Source organism: Dipodomys spectabilis, unplaced genomic scaffold (assembly GCF_019054845.1).
Source record: "Dipodomys spectabilis isolate Male_0828 unplaced genomic scaffold, ASM1905484v1 ptg000009l, whole genome shotgun sequence".
NCBI lineage: Eukaryota > Metazoa > Chordata > Mammalia > Rodentia > Heteromyidae > Dipodomys > Dipodomys spectabilis.
Window position 1 is genome coordinate 17,458,936 of NW_024870686.1, and position 19,541 is coordinate 17,478,476.

The 19,541-nt window shown below is 43.7% G+C and overlaps 1 protein-coding gene across 3 annotated transcripts in view; it reads right to left on the bottom strand.

The window, feature by feature from the left end:
- Stox2 (storkhead box 2) overlaps positions 1-19,541 on the bottom strand; it is a 201,737-nt gene that overhangs the window by 87,496 nt on the left and 94,700 nt on the right. The window contains exon 1 of one of the 3 annotated variants that reach the window (XM_042701695.1): positions 14,337-15,205. The exons of the other annotated variants lie outside the window; for them this stretch is intronic. Coding sequence (XP_042557629.1) covers positions 14,337-14,502 — 166 coding nt within the window. The 5' untranslated portion in view covers positions 14,503-15,205. Of the gene's footprint in view, positions 1-14,336; positions 15,206-19,541 lie in introns of those variants that run through there. 3 annotated transcript variants of the gene reach the window in all.

Sequence of the window (19,541 nt, forward strand, 5' to 3'; positions counted from 1 at the left end):
TAACATCCTCAATTCTAACAATAGCAGACTGCGTGAAACCAAATATTTCTTCAGCAATTATTCCATAACCAAAAAAAGTCAAGATGAACACAAGAAGAAAAGAATCGTTGGCAAATGAATGAAACTGTGTGTTTTTAGGTGGGACCTCTTTCTGTTTGAAGTGTACACTTTGCCAGACACCTTGGTAGTAACAAGTTAAGACCTAGAACTTGCACAGTGGCCAACTATCATCTCCTCCAAGATTCAGGGATGTTCCTGCATGACTGATAGCTTATGAAAATGTCAGGCCAATTAAGAATGCAGAGAAGCCCATCAAAATAAACACTAGGAAATGGGCACTCAAAATGGGAGGGTGGACTCATGGGAAGGCGGGGAGGTGAATGAAGAGAGGAAAGAGGGGAGAACACAGTCATAAAATTCAATACATATTCTAAAAAAATTAAGAAAATTGAGGGAGAGGGTGGAGTTGAGAGGAATGGGGAGGCTGAAGAAAGAGATGACATATAATATATATTATAGATATATAGAATTATATAAAATATATAACATATTAAATATATAAAATACAATAGATCAAGCTACATTGTATTTATAAACTGCTTTATTGAATGACAACTACTTAAAGGTTACATATATATATATATATAAAACCAAACAATTATATCTACAAATTTTCACTACCAAAAAAAAAATATGCAGAGAAGCTCAGCAGACCAGAAGACACCTAGCCTCCAGTGACAAGAAGAAGGACAAGATAAAGCCTTAGGGAACACTGTAGTGATTCCCACCCCCAACCTTGTTCTTTGGGGAAAACCAAGTAATCCTTAGAAGAACTTCAACTGCCTGAGATTATTTCTAAATAACATCACACATATTTAAGGTGAGACTCTTTAGGAATATGCAGAGGAAGTTTGAAATCTCCCGTGTTTCAACCCAAGCTTCTCAAGTAGGGTTCCCCTGGCTCAAGATAAGGCAGAAATATCACCGGGAGAATGAATGAAAACAGTCAATATTTTACTTAAAAAAAGTTAATTTTTACTAATCTTTAACAGTCAAGCACGTAGTGACTGTAAGTATGTGCGGGAGACTCTGTGTGTCTGCATGTGCACGTGTGCATACAAAATCTCAGTTCTTGTCATTTATGCTGCTTAAAATATGAATTATTGGCTGCTTTGAGGGGTTTAACATGTGCAAGACAAGATCTGAATCCCCCAGAAATTCTGTTTTCGCTGACATAAGCTGAGACTGGGGTGCCATATGTATAGTTGGCCTGGAAGTTTAAATCATTGGCACTAAACCCAGGAAGTATATTACTTATACCTCTTAGGTTTTCCTTCATCATTTTCCCCTTGATTTGGGGTGGAACAACATGTTGAAAATGTCTAAGCAAAAGGAAAACTCGAATGGTTTCAGTTCAGTGGCTCTGAGCTCCCAAACCTTGGCTGGATCGGGATTATGTGAGTTGGCAAGTATGAATCCTCCTCAGCTCAGCTGTCAGCTCAGAGCCTAACTTGGGTACCACCATCTATCACCAGGAAAGTAACTGAAATATTAAACCCTATGACAAGTGGACCATAAACTGAAGCATACAAGGCTTAAGTCTTACACAGCTCTGAGGTTCCACTGTACTAGGTACTATGTCCTGGTACTAGGGCTAGAACTCAGGGCCTTGTACTCTCACTTGGCTTTTTCATTGAAGGCTAGTGCTCTACCACATGAGCCACAGCTCCACTCTGGCTTTTTGCTAGTTAAATGGGGACAAAAGTTTCTTGGATTAATTATCCCAGGGTTGGCTTTGAACATCTTCAGATTTCAGCCTCCTGAGTAGATAGGATTACAAGCATGAGTCACTGGTGCCCAACTTTCTCTACTGTTTCAGTCCCATCAGAGAAGAAGAAATGTTCTTGGTTTAGAGAAGAGATTCCACTATGTTTTACTTTGAAAACTGGCACTGAACGACACAGCTTAATTTCACGTCTTTCTTTTCTTACATGGAGTTTTGTAAGATCCATCTTTCATGCATGCGCAAACATATACACACAGCCAACTCCCTATTCTGAAGAAAAACTTTGTCCTTCCCTTTACCTTCAACTGAAAAATCAAAATAAGCATCTCAAATGGATCTGTGTCTGGTTACATGGGGCACAATTCCCCTATTTTAAAGTGAAGCCAAACTGTCTTAAGATTTATATTTCATAGGAATATTGAATGCACAAAGATTCTCTACCATTTTCCTAAGTTGGAAACTCAACCCAAGGTGAGCCCACTTAGATAAATGAATTATAATTCTGTAGGTTTTCGTAGAAGATCACACACCAAAATCAATAAGAAATGGAATATTTGATTTCTGATTGAATGAGTATCAAGTATGAGACCAACCAGAATCCAACTTAGAGTTTCTTTTAACTCAATCTGATCCTCCTTGGAAGGTTGCCTGTGGTCACCCTCCTTTTGTATCTATGGTTGTAAACTACCTAAGAATGCCCAATCCTGCATTGTAATATAATAATAATGATAAGAATACCAATCTAGCAAAGAAATAATAACATAATAGTAAAGATGTATTAAGTTCTTACCACATGCAATCATTGTGCTAGTTATTTCACATACATTTAGTCATTAATTTCACATGAAGACCATAATTTAGATACAGAGGACAGATTGATAAAACTGCCAGTTGTATCATGGCTAGCAAGAGGACACCAACATATGACTGTCCAAGGCCTAAGTCACAGGACCTTCACTACTACAAATGTGGACAAATCTTTCTAACATCATTACTACCTTCATTATTCTGCTCCTCTGGGCTTGTTTACTCTCTGGCAGACTATAAACATTTTTAAATGTTTATCAACATAGGCCTTTGTCTACATTATTTACAACCAGTTAAGAAATGTAAATATATATCTATAAACACACGTATATTTATATACATATACATTATATGTGTATATATGCATGTATATTTATATGTATGTATATATAATACTTCTCTCAATTACTTGACAACCAATAGAAATAAAAAAATCAAATGTATCCACTAGGAAACTCCATTGTAACTACAAGTACTAGCATTGAATCTAGAAGTATGTTTAATTTTAGACAGTTCAAAAGAGTCAAATAGTTGTACAATTTTTCCAAGGATCCATGCTGGAATTCTTTAAATGCCTAAGATAGAAGCACAGATCTATACAACCCAAAAGATACCCAAACTACCCTAGTTCACCAGCTTGCTCCTCCACTCAGATTGAGTTCAGCTAGATTACTAATTCCCCACAATTAGCCAGCAGCCTCTACACAACATTCCAGGACACCAACTATACTAATGGTTAAAGAAGAAAGTGAAATCCAGAGACCCCAATGTAATGACTGGGAGTGTCCAAAGGACCCTGTGTTCCCACAGGCATACAGTTAGTCTCTTGACCATCTGCTAGACAAGGAGAACACAAAGCTAAAGCAGACATGAGTTTCTGGTCTTAGAGGAGAGTCAGACAAGATGATGACAGACATGTCATTCATCTTAGAGATGCGCAAAGGATAGTTTGGGAACACAGAGAAGGAACAACTCAAATGCACTCAACCAGGCTTCCTGGTGTTTTTAACCCTATTTGGAACTAGAATGCAAAGTAGAGGGGAGCAGGAGATTACTGAACAAGTCTGGGTGGGGGAAGAAGCACTGGAACCTCTCTTAAGAATGAAGGCAACATAGTTGCAAACCAAAACTGAGCTAGACCTGTTGGTAAAGTTTATTTCAATTCATTCTTTGTGGCAATGCTTTAAAGTAACAACTGTTGAGATCCTGTTGCCAATCTATGTCTGCTGGGATTCTCAGTCAACAGAAACTAATTCTGGCTAAAACTGGCTATTTAAATAACACTGATAACAAATAATACTGATATAATACCTCCAATGTACCCAGCTTAGCTTTAAATGCTTTATGCAAATTAATTGACACAACTCATCCAATCCCTAAAGGGGTAGTAGATACCTTAGGTATTATTCCTGTTTTATGGGTCTAAAACATGGGGTCTTGGGAAAATGGGTAAAGTATATAGTTTATCCAGCTAAGGATGGAAAGGCTAGGTTAGAGAAACTAGGCCATCAGGTATGTCTCTTGGTTCTAATTCACTATGTTACAATATTAATGAGTAACTCGCAAGAGTCTAGAAAGGGTGGAGACCCAGACTAGGAACTGTGCTGCTAGAGCTGCTTCGAGGAAGACCCCTTGAGAGCCACAGGTGGGCCTAAACCTGCAGCTGGCACCACTGGCACTGCTACTTAGGGCATCACCTGTTGCTGCCATTACTGCCTGCACACTGCCATCTTGTTGCACCACTTCCATCTCCAGGAACTGTGTCTCACTACTTCACCAGACTCAGCAAGGTCGAAGTCAGGAAGTATGTAATCATCAAAACCAGGTCACTGGCTGCTGCTTCCACAAAAGAAATCTAGGCCAGGCGCTGGTGGCTCACACCTGTAATCCTAGCTACTCAGGAGGATCTCGGTTCAAAGCCAGCCCAGGCAGGAAAGGATGTGAAACTCTTATCTCCGATAAAAACACCAGAAAACCCGAAGTGACACTGTGGCTCAAGTGGTAGAGTGCTTGCCTTGAGAGAGCTCAGGGGCAGCGCCAATGCCCAGATTCCAAGCCCCCCAACAGACAAAAAAAAAAAAGGTCTGGAAAAGTAATCATGCAGCAAATTTGAATGTCCACATGAAAAAGTTCGGGATCTGCCTCTCACAAGGTCCCGAAAATAGATCTATTTAGGTCCTACAGGTGCTGTAACAAGTAACACCAAGTGAGTGGCTCAATCTCCAGTACTGCAGGTTGAACTCAGAGCCTCAGGCCAGTCAAGAACTCTGCCACATGAGCTACACACACAGTCCTAGTTTTGTTTTTCAGATAGGGTCTCTCGCTTTTGCTCTACACTAGCTGGCCTGGAACAAAGATTTCCCATCTCCACTCCCCACTTCTGGAGGCCAAAAGCGGGAAGTGTCAGAGTCTGCAGAACTTGTTCGTTCTGAGGTATCCATGGGAAAAATGTATTCTATGCCCCTCTCTAGCTTCTGGCCTTTCTCTGCCTCTCTGGTCACACAGCGCTTTTCTTGTATCTTCGTTTCTTTTCTTCTAGCTTAAAGAACATGAACCCTATAACATTTAAGAGCAACCCTATCTTTGTATATTTGCACCATATAGTTATATCAGCAAAGACCTTATTTCCAAATAAGGTCATATTCATAGGTACCAAGCATTGGAGTTTGAATGGATCTTTTGGGGGTAAAACTACACCAACAAAAAAAGTTTCACATTCCAGGAACCTTAAAAAAGAAGAAGAAAAAAAAGACAAATATCTAATGTGTCTCATATCGCTATGGGGGCCTTCACTTTAATAATGAAATTATTTCACAGCAAAAGAGGGATATGCCTAAAAGCCATAAAAAGTCTATTAGCTCTCATAGGGGGACCAACCAGACAGGAATTTGCAGTAGGGGTGAGGTGGGGGTGTTAATTGCAAAGCTAGATGGTCCCTCCCTCAAAAAACGTGTGGCCATCAGAAGCCTAAGCCCAGGCATACATCCTGCTACCCTTAATGCCATGGGCATCTGCCAAATTTCTCTCTTTTATCTTCAAAAAGAGAAAACTTGGCCTGGAGGGGCCATCATGGATTAAAGTGGGAAGATAAATGAAGATTTTAACTGTGAGCATGAATTACCTAAGCCATAATTTTCTCACTGAATAGGTATATGACAGATGTTTGAAATATACATTACTTACATAGCTAGCTGGTCTCGTCTTTTGTGCAATTTCTTGCATAGCTCTAACTCTTTTCAAGCCTGACTGCAGTTACCAAAAGCATATTCCTGTTACCAACAAAACAACGTAACATCTTTGAAACCAATGCAAACATGAATAAAACAAATCTAAAAAAATTAAGCCACACTTTGTTCTTAGGAAGAGAAGAGCAATCTCTAAGCAATCGTAACTGCTGTTCTCTGGGTATTTCAAAACCTAAGAACTCAGAGTCAGTGGAATGCAATTGACCCTCCATCTGCTGGAAATAAAAATAACCTAAGTCATCTGTTCTCCTCTAAGTAGTGGAACATAGAGTACAAAAAGCAAAGCTATTCTCATGTTCTTAACAGGCAAGCGTGCATGGATGAGTGACCTTTAACCTAAACCTCTAACCTTTACCATGCATGTATGCCTAATAGTCTCCCTACCTCCCTGCTCAGACAACATATCTGTTAATCCAAAATAGAACTCATCATCAGCTCTACTTTCCCCAGTTTCCTGGTCATTTATTTTGTTTTTCTAACATCTTCTCTTTCCCCTGCATGTGTGTACAGTGTGTCTGTGTATGTATACGCGCACACACAAACATGTGCTTGAGCAGTACTAAGGATTGAGAACAGACAACTAGACAACTGCTCTACCTCTTAGTGCCATGTTTCCAAGTCCTTTTGCTGTTAGTTTTTCATATTGGGTCTCTCAATTTTGCTTTGGGCTGGCTGGTCTGGGACCAACATCTTCCTGTTCCATCTTCCAAGCTCCTGAGATTATAGGCATGATCCACCAGGTCCAGGCCTCTTTCACCTCTTAAATCCAATTAATGACCAAAAACAAAACAAAACAAAAAAAACAAACCTACAACTTCCTTCTTTTATTCCTCCTTCCCATCACACCCTCCTTGTCCTCCACTATGTGGTTCCACTCAGCTCCAAGGATTCATTTTAGGAGGTTAACTGGTTATGTATCTGTAACTGAGTTTTATGTTAATTTTAGTGGGGATTAGGGAAAAAAATCAATTTTATCAAGTGAAACCCACAATTTCACAAAAAAGGAATTCTCCCCCCTCCCCCTTTTTTTTTCTTGCCAGTCCTGGAGCTTGATCTCAGGGTCTGGGCACTGTCCCTGGGCCTCTTTGTACTCAAGGAAAACCCTCTACCACTTGAGCCACAGTACCACTTCTGGCTTTTTCTGAGTAGTTTATTGGAGATACGAGTCTCATAGACTTTTTTCCTCTGGCTGGCTTCGAATTGGATCCTCCTGAGTAGTTAGGATTATAGGCAAGAGCTACCTGCACCCAGAGAGAATTTCCTTTTTAATTCATTTAAATAAGGAAGTAGGTCAAACGTTAAGGAAATAACAGTACAGGTGCACAGGAGTACAGATACTATAGTTTGGGTGAGGTTTGTTCTCCAAAGGTTCATGTACTAGATGGAAGCTTGGTCCCCCATCACAGTACTTAAAGACAGTGGATCTTTAAGAGATGATTCGATCATGAGGTGACTGCTCCTGGAAAGGGATTAATGCCCATCTAGTGGGAGTGGGTTAGGTTTTACGAGACTGGTTGCTAAAAAGAAAGGCCATCCTTTGTGCCTGTTTCCTTCTGCACTCAGCCAGTTCCTTTTAGGCATGTTGTAAGACAGTGTGGCAGGAAAAAAGTAGGTAGGGTTGGTGACCCCAGGACATGCACCACGCTGTTCAAATCTTCCTGACACAAGAATCCTGAGCCAGGGCCAAGAATGTGGCTTAGTGGTAGAGTGCTTGCATAGCATGCATGAAGACCTGAGTTCTGTTCCTTAGTACCACATAAACAGAAAAAGCAGGAAGTGGTGCTGTGGCTCAAATGGTACAATGCTAGCCTTGAGCAAAAGCAGCTCAGGGACAGCGCCCAGGCCCGGAGTTCAAGCCCCACAAATGACAAAAAGAAAAAGAAAAAAAGAAAAGAATCCTGAGCCAAATAAACTATTTTGCAAATTACTCAGCCCAGATATTTTGTTATAGCAGCACAAAACAGTCTAAGACAAGGAGGTATGTAGGGATGGTTTAAAAATAATCTCTTGGGTATCGTGTTAATGCCTAATACTGTTGAGAAACTTAGTTCTATAATGGTCTTTCATCAATACCCAGGATGGCTCCTACCCTGTACGCCACAGCTCCCTTCCCTTTCATCGTGTCAATCCCAAAGTCTCACAAATCTGTTACTCCCTCATAATTCCTGATTACACCCAAATTCCAAGATCCCGCCACATGTAGATATACATTATTTCTGGTTACATCTCCAAGTTGCAGTGTAAGGACTTTCACATACACATATTTATTTCTAGCTTCATGCCTTAGGTCATACTACTTCCATAGTCCTCTTCTAATTCTTTTTTCCATCTCTCCAAATCCTACCCACTCTTTCACAGCCTTAGAAATCCTCCTCCAAGTCACCTCTCCTAAGTGGCATCCTTGTCTTCTCTGAGCTTTATTCCACTTACACCAACTCTATCCAGCTCCCTTCTTGACTCATGACTTATTCCTGTTAGTTCTTGCTTTCCCAGACAGGCAGTCCAATCTACCAATCACAGAATGAGATCCTCCAAGGGAAGGATTTTAAGAGAGAGATCTATTAACTTCCACAGTTATAAAAAAGATGACTCACATTAAGACTTCAAGACATCTCTGCATCCAAGTTTTTTAAAGAGAAGTCATTCATCAAATAAACATTTATTGAGTCTTTATACATGCCAACTTTTGTGGTTGCTGGCAAAATGGACCAGTGACTACAACAGGTACTGTTAAGGAAGAGCCCTCTGTCCATGCAGGAGGTGTACAGGTAAACTGGTAATGCAATACAATGTGACTGTGTTGCTATAACATCCATACAAAACAAGTCTTATAGGAGTGATTCACTCAGAAAGGACCTGAAGGAAGGCTAAAAGGGTAAGCTGGGCCTGGTGGTACACACCTGTAATCCCAGTTGCTAGGGAGGCTGAGACAGAAGAATGACAAAGTCAAAGGTGGCTGGAGAAACACAGCAAGACCCCAAGGAGAGAGAGAGAGAGACAGACAGACACACACACACACACACACACACACACACACACACACACAGATAGAAAGACAGAGACAGAGAGAGTTATCCGTTGTCTGAAATGCTTAATGGGATGCTTTAAGACTTGGAGATGTGGGAAACATTCCAAGTAATGGCACATAAAATGACAAGTGCAACAGACAGAGCCAAAGGTACAGAGCTCCCAGAGCCTGGTACACAGGGGGTTAAGGGACAGGACACCAGCAGAGGAAGAACCAATGGGCAAGTGATACCTCAAAGACTTTCATGGTCAACAATCTATGTAGGACTTCATTTGTGTCCATGAGAAACATTTTAAAAGGAAGCAACACATCCAATGTTGCTTTAGAACCACACAAAATCTCTGGGGCCAAGAGGGTTGGGCGGGGACACCTAGAAGATGGATGAGGCTGGAGTAGTGATTCCTTTGGAAGAACAGAAGACTCAAACTGCTGGGATGAAGAGATGTTTAGATGGTAGAAATCAATAGGATTTTCTGGCCAACTGGTACACATTCCAATGTCAAATAAAAATAGTCTAGGGATTTACTACTTAAGGGAAAGTTTATTACCTACTTTAAAAATCATCCATGTCATTGAGTTCATGTGGTATGTAGCTAGAGTTAATTTACAGTTGACTACAATCTGTATTCTCACATGCCATAAGACACTCAACTGTATACCCTAAAGAATAGCTATTTCACAGTCTCTATGATTGATCTACAGAAGTTTTATTAAGTTCAGAAGTCGGTTATCTCACTGGCAAGCATCTAACCAGATTTTGCTCCTTGGTTACATGAACATTCCATTATCTGAATTGTTCCAAGCCTGTGGGGTGAGGGAAGTTAAGGCCAAAATCACTTGGAGGGTGTTAAAAACTCTTAGGTTCTCATGCAGTATGTTCATATTACTTTTATCCCTCACTTCCAAATAAAAACATTCACAAAGTGTGTAACAGATCTTGAAATACCAAGAGAGGTGACCTTTACTAAACACCTTCCAGTTCTCTTGGGAAATAAATGAAGAAGAAAGTTATTCACCACCAAGGGTAATATTCCTCTTTTCCATTTTGCCTGAAAGAAGTCAACAAAGGTAGTTTCAAATTAAAACTCAGTTGGAGCAGCTAAGCTGAAAATGGATCTCTGGGAAGAGGGCAAAGGAGGGGACAGGATGTTGTTCATGAAAACTGGCATTTAATTTTAACCTGTAAGACCTTAATCTATCATTTTCCCCCTCATTGCTCCGGTTACCAGGGCAAACCCTGAGATGCAAACTCATAATGTACGATTTGAGGATGACAGAAAACAGGATTTCACTGCACCGAGCACTATTCCTACACACAGAAGCCTGTGACTCCAGTAAGTTTGAAAAGGGAAAAGGGCTTTTCAAGCAATTTATATACTAGCATTCAGAAGTCACTACACAGCCACCATGGAGCCCAAATGTAGATCCACCTCCAGGGAGATGGCAGGTTTGTGGAAGGCCCACATTAGAAGCTTGTGTTCATCTTCCACACCCAGAAAAACTCTTAAATCTCCTTAAAATAAGAGAACATGGGGAACACAGTCAAATGTGGCCCCAGATTTGTTTCTATGAAATGAAAACTAATAAGCCAATCAAGTGGTATTCTGGTCATCTCTCTCCACTGATAATCTTCATTAAAGCCGCAGACAAAACTGATCTTTAAAAAGAAAAACTGACATTCTTAAGTCAGAGACTTTTGTTTTTTCTTTTCAAATTCTTTAAAGCCACAGTACTTTTTTTAAAAAAAATCTGCTTTATTCCTTAAAAAGACACTATTGAAAATGACATGTACCAAACTCAAACTGCTGGGGACTTTGCTTGCTGGTTCATAAGCAAAGCCTTTTAGAAACATGTTCTATAAAACCTGCAGACTGGAAAAAATAACTTTCAATCTTGATCAATAAGAAGGCCCCTATGACTCTAGTGGTATTATACATGAAAAACAGCCCCGGTTCTGCTGGAGGAACTATGAAGGAAGAAGTTAGCATCGTTTGAATGAATGATTGTTCGCACAGTACCAGAGCAAGTTCTAATGGCTTCATCCACTTGAGGCCTTGGAAATCATGTCACAGAGGTATACCAGTAGGCTGGCATCTACAAAGTACTAAGCATTAACACAGCTTTCCTTTTTACTTTTTCCAGTTTTACTTTAGTCTCCCATTAATATCTCTTTTGTTTTTCTGGTTTAAAAAAATGTGGAAGAATAACCCTATATACACTGGATCCAATCCTTTTTTCTTCTTCAGATAATGCCATGCATGGATTTATTATTCATCTTAATTTAGACAAAAGGCAAGATTTCCCTCCCCACCTCCCCCAACCTTCTGCCCAGAAACTACCATTGGGAAATTAATATGCCAGAGGAACAATGGACTCCTCTCCTGCTCTTTACACCTCCTGGTTGCTAGGAGGCTGGTGGACTCTTAGGATTACTTTAGATTTGGTAGCATGGATAGGGAGTAAAAAGCGGACACAGAAATCGTGGGCCTGCAGATGGAAACTTTCCTAATTTTCCATCTACCCATCCTTTTGCAAGACCTCATCAGTCTTCTTGTTGTCTGATCCAACATCTTGAGCTTAAGGCCAAAGGTCAAACCCACAGCTATAAATCACATTTCACACTGGCAATTACTTATTACTAGGTAGAAATGGTGTTGTTTCATTATCAAGCTATCACACATGCTTACAATCCTGCTTAAGGCACCTACTGTGTGTTACATAGGTATACCAAGTCTAAGGGTGTCTTTTTCTAAAAGTTCCTTGTAATTTCTCATTTACCAGGCCTTTTTTTTAATGCTTATTCTTCTTAATGATCAGGGATATTTGCTATGGGAATTCTAGAAATAACTTTAGCTGAAGTTTCTTTAGGCTCAGTTGAAGTTTCTTCAGATTTTGGCTTATCTTGTTTTATGAACACAAATACATTTACCCACAGCAAAAGAAAGATGATAACATGAGTAATCACTAAACCAAATGACTGGACAAAGAGAAAGGAAAAAATATTAAAAGTTGCTTCTTTTCTATTTTATATGCCAAAGGTTCTGCTCGTACCCATAGTGACTAATTTGATACATTTTAATCTCCTAAGGGGAAGAGAACTTATAAATGATCTCCAACTGTTTCAATACAGCATTGACTTCTATTAACTCTCCTATGTTGAAAAGATCCTTATTTGAAAAGAAAATAGATTAGATACTCATCCTGCCATGCTACATTTCCCCAAAACTTGCATATAAGAAAGATTCCATCTACTCTTTTCAATGTTGATCGTTGGTGTTTGTCTTCATATTTACTGTTTCTTTCCATTAACACCAACACCTGCTTTTTATTCCATGTACTAGCTGACATCTAACATAAAGGAAAAATAATATCTCTCCCTCCCTATATAAAACTCATATATTCTATCCAATCCAGTGACCCCATAAGGATGTAGAACAAAGTGCTTTACCCTGAGTGGGCACCTCATAAAATGCTGAATGAATGACACAGCTCTTCAGGGGTTCTTGTATTCTCAGCAGTAACCTAACATGGAATCTGCATGAACAGCCACCCACCTGAAACAGGTTAACTTTCAGGATCACCAAAAGACCAACTCACCACACACAGATCTAGAGCTGAAACCAGAGAATCATATAAAATTAAAAGCATCTTCCTTAAGCCCTGGAAAAATGTCTTGCAACACCAGAAACAGCAGAGAGTTCTTCTACAAAGATGGAAAATGTAATCATAATGAAGCAATGTCAAGAGAGATAAAAATAGGCTCCATGGGAATGTGCCTGAAATTATTAGAGTCTTGCAGGTTTGTTGAAGAAATGGTGGGCACTGCCCCCCAATTGCTTTATGCTTACTTTTGGCACTGTTTATTTAAGAGGGACAGAAAAGGGGGGGGCAAAATGGAATGAAGACATTCAACCCCTAAGCATGTGAAGCCTGGATTCACTCAGTACAGACATGGATCTATGTACATATGTATTTTGTGGTTAGATTTGGATCTAGGTATATTTTAGAATTTACTGACACAAGTCTGAAGAATACAGTAACCACAGCAGGGTCTTAAATTACTGAAGTATAAACTGCAGTTGTCACTTCCTTTACAAATTTGGCTTTTCATGAAAGAGAAAAATCAAGGAAGCCTTATTGCCAAAATAGTAGAACATCCTTCTGTCGCCTGATTTTGCAATTTTTAAAAAAGAAAGATAAGTTATTATACTTAGGCTTTGTATGCATGGAAATGTGGTCACAAGACATTGTTAAAGCATGAGATAGTGACCCCAGTTTAAAAGGACTTGCTGCTTTAGGAGGAAGACAGTAAAGCTTGCCTGTAAGAACCAATCACCAGCTTAAAACCATCTTTTCCAGTTAAGACAGGACTTAGAATGATTTGGTATGTGATTTAAAATAAAAACCTTGTTTCTTCCATTACACTGGATCTTAGAAGCAAACCAATGATTTTCACAATGAAAAACAAATAATAAAAAAAAACAACCCTGATGTCTTCCATATCATTACAGACAAGTGGTAAGCAAGAAGGAAGGGCTGGGAAAGCAATAAAAGATTTCTGGGATTTTCCTCCTCCAGCATCTCTGGGTTCCCCCATCGCAAACCAAAGCCACTCTGTCGTTATTTCCACAGGGAACGGGGCCCATTCAGAAAGGCTTTTCAGGGCACACTGCATTTTTAAGACGAAATCTATGTTGAGGCCTCCACTTCCACTGACCGTTTTGTTTGTCCTTCCTGTCTGACATGCAGATTCACGACACAGCCTCCATTCTTTTCCAAGCAACCGAATCCAAAGCCACATAGGTTCAATCCACGCACAATCAGGCGGAGTCTTCAATCCACACCATTAACCCCACAGAATGCCTTCCATGAGCTCCAGCCTAGTTCCTTGCGTGCAAACCGGACGAGCCTGAGATATCTGCGTGCACCCCTCTTCCCCTGACTCGAACCCAGAAGGGCGCGTGGAACCTGCTCCCATTTTTTTTTATTTTTTTAAAGGCCGATGAGAGGATTGTGTAAATGACCACTAAGGTGGACCTGGCCACACTGCAGGAGCCTGGGAGCCGGGTGCTGCGGGAGACCCCGAACTCGGGCTCTCGCACAAAGCTCAAGGAGGCTGCTGCGTTGGGGGGGCTTGCGGTCATTGATCCCCCTGCAGCCCCCAAACGCCTGGCTCGTCTCCCCCTCCCCCACCGCCTCCACCCGCCCGCAACCCCCGATTTCACCTAACTAATAGCACTCCAACCTCATAGGAAGAGGGCCTGCTGTGGATCTTGCAGAGGTACAAAATGGTGGATGTGAGCTAATTTTTCCCCTGCTTTCCCTATAACTTAGCGCATCCATCACCGCGGGTCCTCGGCTCCAAGCAACCCCCCCTCCCGCTTCCCCCCCCCTCCCCGCCGCCCAGCCGCCGCCGCGCACCGAGCACGCCCCGCAGACCCGGCCCCGAGGCACCGCCGCCGTGACCAACCTGATGTCATGTAGCCCCGCGAAGCCTGGGGCGCGAAGGCCGCGGGGAAGCGCTTGTGCAGACGGTAGTCCTTCTCGCTGCGGGACCTCATGCGGTCCGAGGCCCGGTCTGAGAAATCCGAGCTAGGCCAGGCTCGCCGCAAGGTTGTGCTCCGGGTCTTCTTCATGGTGTGGAGGGCGACCTGCTGCCCCCGATCGTGGGGCCTCAGCGCCGGGGCGCAGCGCGCTGCTTCATCCGTCTACGGCGGGCACGACCCGGGCGGACTCTGCGCACATTTTCCCAGCCCCTCCTCGTCGTCGTCGGCGTCTACACCGCCAGCAGCGGGTCCGGCCCTCCCCACGCCCCCCCACACCCCCACGGCGAAGGCTCCGATTTTACACACGTCCCACAATGCATTACACTTCATTTGCAATCCGCTCGGCTTATAGCTTCCAGATTCCTGGGGGGGAGGCGAAAGGCACGTTTTGGAGGCTCCGCGGCCAGGAGGAGGCGGGGAGGGGGCGGGCGGGGTGGGGGCGCCGAGACTTACAGCGTGAAAGCAATGGGAGCGCAGACAATGGCCCGATTCAGCGGCCGGAGTGCTTAGCCAACTGTGTGAGCCACGGCACAAAAGACCCAAACAAATGAGGAAACCGAGGCCTCCGGGGCTGACCCGGGATCCGACACCCGGGAAGCCGGAGGGGCGGCGGCGGCGGCGGCAGCCCCACTGCGCCAGGAGGCTTTCAGCGCCCGGGCGTGGGGATGACAGTGTCCAAGCCGTGTCCCTCCGGGCCTAGCAGCCGCGCGGCCCGCAGCACGCCCGGGCGTCCACCGGCTCTGCCCTCCCCTGCAGTCCCAAGGCGGCCGATCTTCCTTTCCCGAGGCTCGGATGGGGCGGAGGGGTGGGGTGGGGAGCGCAGGGAAGCTCGGGGATCCGGCCCGGCTCCGCAGACGGCAGCTGCAGCCAGGCGAGGCGAGGCTCCCGGCGGAATCCAGGAAGAGCCCGAGTCGTGCAGGCGACTGCTGTGGCCCGTCAATCTCCTTGCTCCCGAGGCTCGGGGCGGTGCGCGCGGGGGAGTGGGTGGCGGGCTGCGCCCACACGCACGTGCGCCCCCCTCCACCTCCACAGGCACGCTCCTACTTACTGACCCCGGCGGCGACGGGAGCCATGGCCGCCGACCGCCCCCCGCGCGGCAGCCCCGCGCACCGCTCCGCGCCGAGAGCGCCCCAGAAGCGCTGCGGAAGGGCTTCAGGAAGCAGGAGGGCCGCCCCGGCTCCGGCTCATCACCCCTCCGCCGGCCGCGGCAGCACCGATCCGGTCAGGCTTCTCATTTGCATGGAAAACACCCTGCAGCCGGCGAGGACCCCGGGACCCGGGCTGGCGCCCCAGCTTGGAGAGAGCGCTTGGGTAATTTACATATTTTAGGGTGGCCCCTCCCTCTCGCGGAGAAAGCGAGTCTCCGTGGGAACGGGCAGACCGGCCGCGTCCAGCCCGGCCCACCTGCCACGACCCCGCGGGGAGCCGCGGGCCGAGGGCGGGGCTCCTCCGACCCGACCGCCCCGTTCGGGGGGCGCCCGCGGCACCCCCGCCTGGAACGCGCCTCCGCGGTTCCCCCTCGGTCCCCACGAGCGATCGCCACTGCCAGCGGGCCAGGCGGCGTGCAGGTCCCAGTTCCTGAGCCCCGCTCCGCTCCGCACAGCTGTCTCTGGTCCCGCAACCAATCGCCAGAAGACAACACTGCTGCGCGCGCCGGGCGCGATGGAGGGGGCGAGCGGGGCGCCCGCCGCCCCGGCCAGGCGCTGGGCCCGGGGCGCCGAGGTCACGCCGAGTTAAAGGCGCCGGGCCACACGGCTGTGAACCCCAACCAAGCTCCGCCACTGCTATTCCGCCCCTCCCCGCCCCCCTTCCTGCCTCCCCCCTTTCCAACTGCTTATCTCTTCCATTGGGGTTTCCAAAAATGCTTGCGAGCTAGAAACAAGGAAAGAGACATCTGATTTCCTTTTTCGATGCTGTATTTTATTTCACCTTGGAGCATCTTCTCCACACACACCCCCCCTTCACCACCCCCTCGGAGAGGGAGGGGATCTGTGACAACGCAAGCTTCACACTCATTTTTATACTGTTTCCTACAGACGGATTCCGAGATGCAGAGACAGGGGTATTAAGCCTTGGTAGAGACATATCTTTAGGCAGAGATCGTTTATGAATTTTAAAAGCCAGAGGATTCTAAATGGTTAAGATTCGGAAGGATTTAGTACAATCTGATGCTATTCTAAGGACTGAATTAGGGGAGAAGGGCAAAGAGGTTCCCTGGGGGACCTCGGAGAGGGGTGGGGCATAGAATCTAGAACTAGAACTTGGTCATTTAGTTTCTCAGTCTCCCCTCTGTAACCTGCAGTCAGAATATTCTTATCGCTAAAGATACTGGGGTAAATTAATACATAGCCACTCAGTCTCACAGAAAACTTTTAGTTACACCAATCAATATGGATTAGTAATTGTAAAGCAATTGACTAATGTTCAATACTGTTTTTCTAAAGTTAGAATAGTTCCCCCAAAAGGCACATTTTGTGCACATAGCTCCTTTAAGAGAAATGCCAAGAACAGAAAAAGTACAGTTTGAGAACTATACTAGAGCAAATTTGGAAAGAACCTTAAAGGTGATTTTTTTTTAAAAATTGTATTAATGAGGGCAGAGGATATTGACATTTAGATAGCTCCAACAATTACTCAGAACTTCCCGTCAGAACTTCACATGCGCCGCAGTGGTTATACCACGGATAATAGTTATGCTGCTACAGCTACTGGTGATAGGTGTAGCAACTGTGATATTCATTTGGCAGGTAATTATCAATACCCAGCAAACAGAACACCATAACTAGCCCTCTGCGGCTAATGATCTGTGGAGATGGGACAGAGTAAGCAACTAAGTGCAGAGACTATGCTAAATTCAATGAAGAAAACGCACTATGGGAAATAGACGGGCAGAGTAAGGAGGTCTACCCAAGCAAAGATTGGGGAGATGGGATTCCAGTACATGGGACTAGCCTGTACAAAGGACTGAGATTAGAAAGAGTTTGGCTTCTTCAGAAGAAAGGGGGGGGCGGGGAGGGAAGGGCCAGTGTAGCTGGAATAAGAGTAAGGTCCATGATGAGGTCACAGAGAAAAGAGAGAGCCAAATCATGCAAGGACTTGCAGGCCAAGCTAAAGGCTTTATATTCCATTCCAAGTGCAGTGTGCGTGGTATGAATCACTACATCATTAGAAGCAAAGAAAAAGTGATAGTTTTAGAATTTCTATTCAGAAGGGGGCTTAGAGACATGAGTCTGTCCGAACGGAAGGGTCAACTGGGAAAATCCTAGGAAATATGTTTGAATCTGTGTGTGTGTGTGTGTGTGTGTGTGTGTGTGTGTGTGTATTGGGGCTTGAACTCGGGGCTTCAGGCTCTCACATAGCTTTTTTACTCAAGGCTGGCACTCTACCACTTGAGCTATACCTCCTCTTCATGCTTTTTACAGACTAATTGGACATAAGAATCTCGGACTTGTCTGCCTGTCAAACTAGGATCCTTAGATCTCAGCCTCTTGAACACCTTGCATTACAAGTCTGAGGCCCTGTATCCATATGTTTGGATCACTCTTGACTTAAAATTGAGAAAAAACAAAACAAAACAATTGTTTTGGACACTTTAGAGAGGACAACTACAGCCGTGCTCAGCCAATTCTGAAAATAGACCTTACAGAAGAATTGGATCAAAAAAAGTAACTAAAATGAATTCGCTGAATCAGAGCAGATGATAAAGATGATAAAATAAAGCAGGAGAGGTAGGGACAGTCAAGAAATGTATTCATCCAAATCGGTAACAGTGCTGTATGTGGTTATGAAGGGTGACATCTAGCAGACAGCATATTGTGAAGCCAGTGCTATTGGAATCCAGTGGATGGGAACCGGACCTGACTCAGAGTATCCACCTTTGGCATGAAAATATTCACTGCAGTCCAAGGAAATGAAACCTTGTCCCTACTCCTCATTTGAGGCCTCACAGGGAACCTGAGACTATCATATGTATCAAATGCAGGTCATAAACTATCCATCAGGTAATCTCAGTCTTGGACTCTAGTATCCAATACTGGGAAAGCTTACTTACTATCGAAGAAATCAGTGTTTTACTATTAATGTTTTTAAATCAGGGTTAAGAACACTTCACATATGTAAAATTTATGTATCAGATTAAAGGTGCTATTGAGGCAGATTTACTTTGAAAATCGAATTCAATTGTGTAACTGAGTTAAGATTTGTGATCTTCAATTGGAAGGTATAAGAAATTTGTCTTTGAATCGCCCCATTTGTTAGGAAACGGAAAGACTTGGAAAAAATTATATTAAGTGAAGTAGCCAGGCCCAAAAACACATAGGTCCTATGATTTCCCTTATTTGCAATAACTAGTATATATCTGGGACAAGGAGAAAAGTCAAAAGCTATGACCAGATAAGACGATGTTAAGTGAAATGAACCCCAAGATAGGGGCACAAGTGGTTTTTTCTTTCTTGCTATTGTTTCTAATGTATTCTAATGTTTCTAATGTAATGTTTCTAATGTATCACAATGTACCATGTGATTTTTTTTTTGTTGCTTTGTATGTTCCTCCCCCATGGTATAACCCCTGTTCACTGTATTTGATGTCAGCATAATTTGGGGAGGGGAAGGGAAAAAACAAAATCTTTAAACAGGGATACAGGTTGACCCATTATATCAATGAGATATACAAGACACTATTTAGGCCGGGAGTAGGGGGTGGGGTGTACTTGAGGAAGTGGGGGGGAAGGGATGTAGGGAAAAAAGCAAAGAAGGAGGCAACAATGCTTGATAAGAAATGTACTCACTACTTTGCTCATATAACTGTAGTCCCTCTGTACAGTATTTTTACAATAAAAAACTTATTTTAAAAAAGAAATTTGTCTTTGAAACTCTCTTCATTTAAGACTTTATAGGAGTTTTAGTGATTAAATGAGTTTGTTACAAAAACATGAATATCACAGGGCGAGGGACACTTTGTCCTATTTATGGTTGCTCATTGTCCTTACAGTTGTCACAGCTACAACTTCATTTTTTTGGGGGGGGTCCGGTCGTGGGGCCTGAACTCTGGGCCTGGGCGCTGTCCCTCAGCTCTTCAGCTCAAGGCTAGCACTCTACCACTTGAGCCACAGTGCCACTTCTGGCTTTTT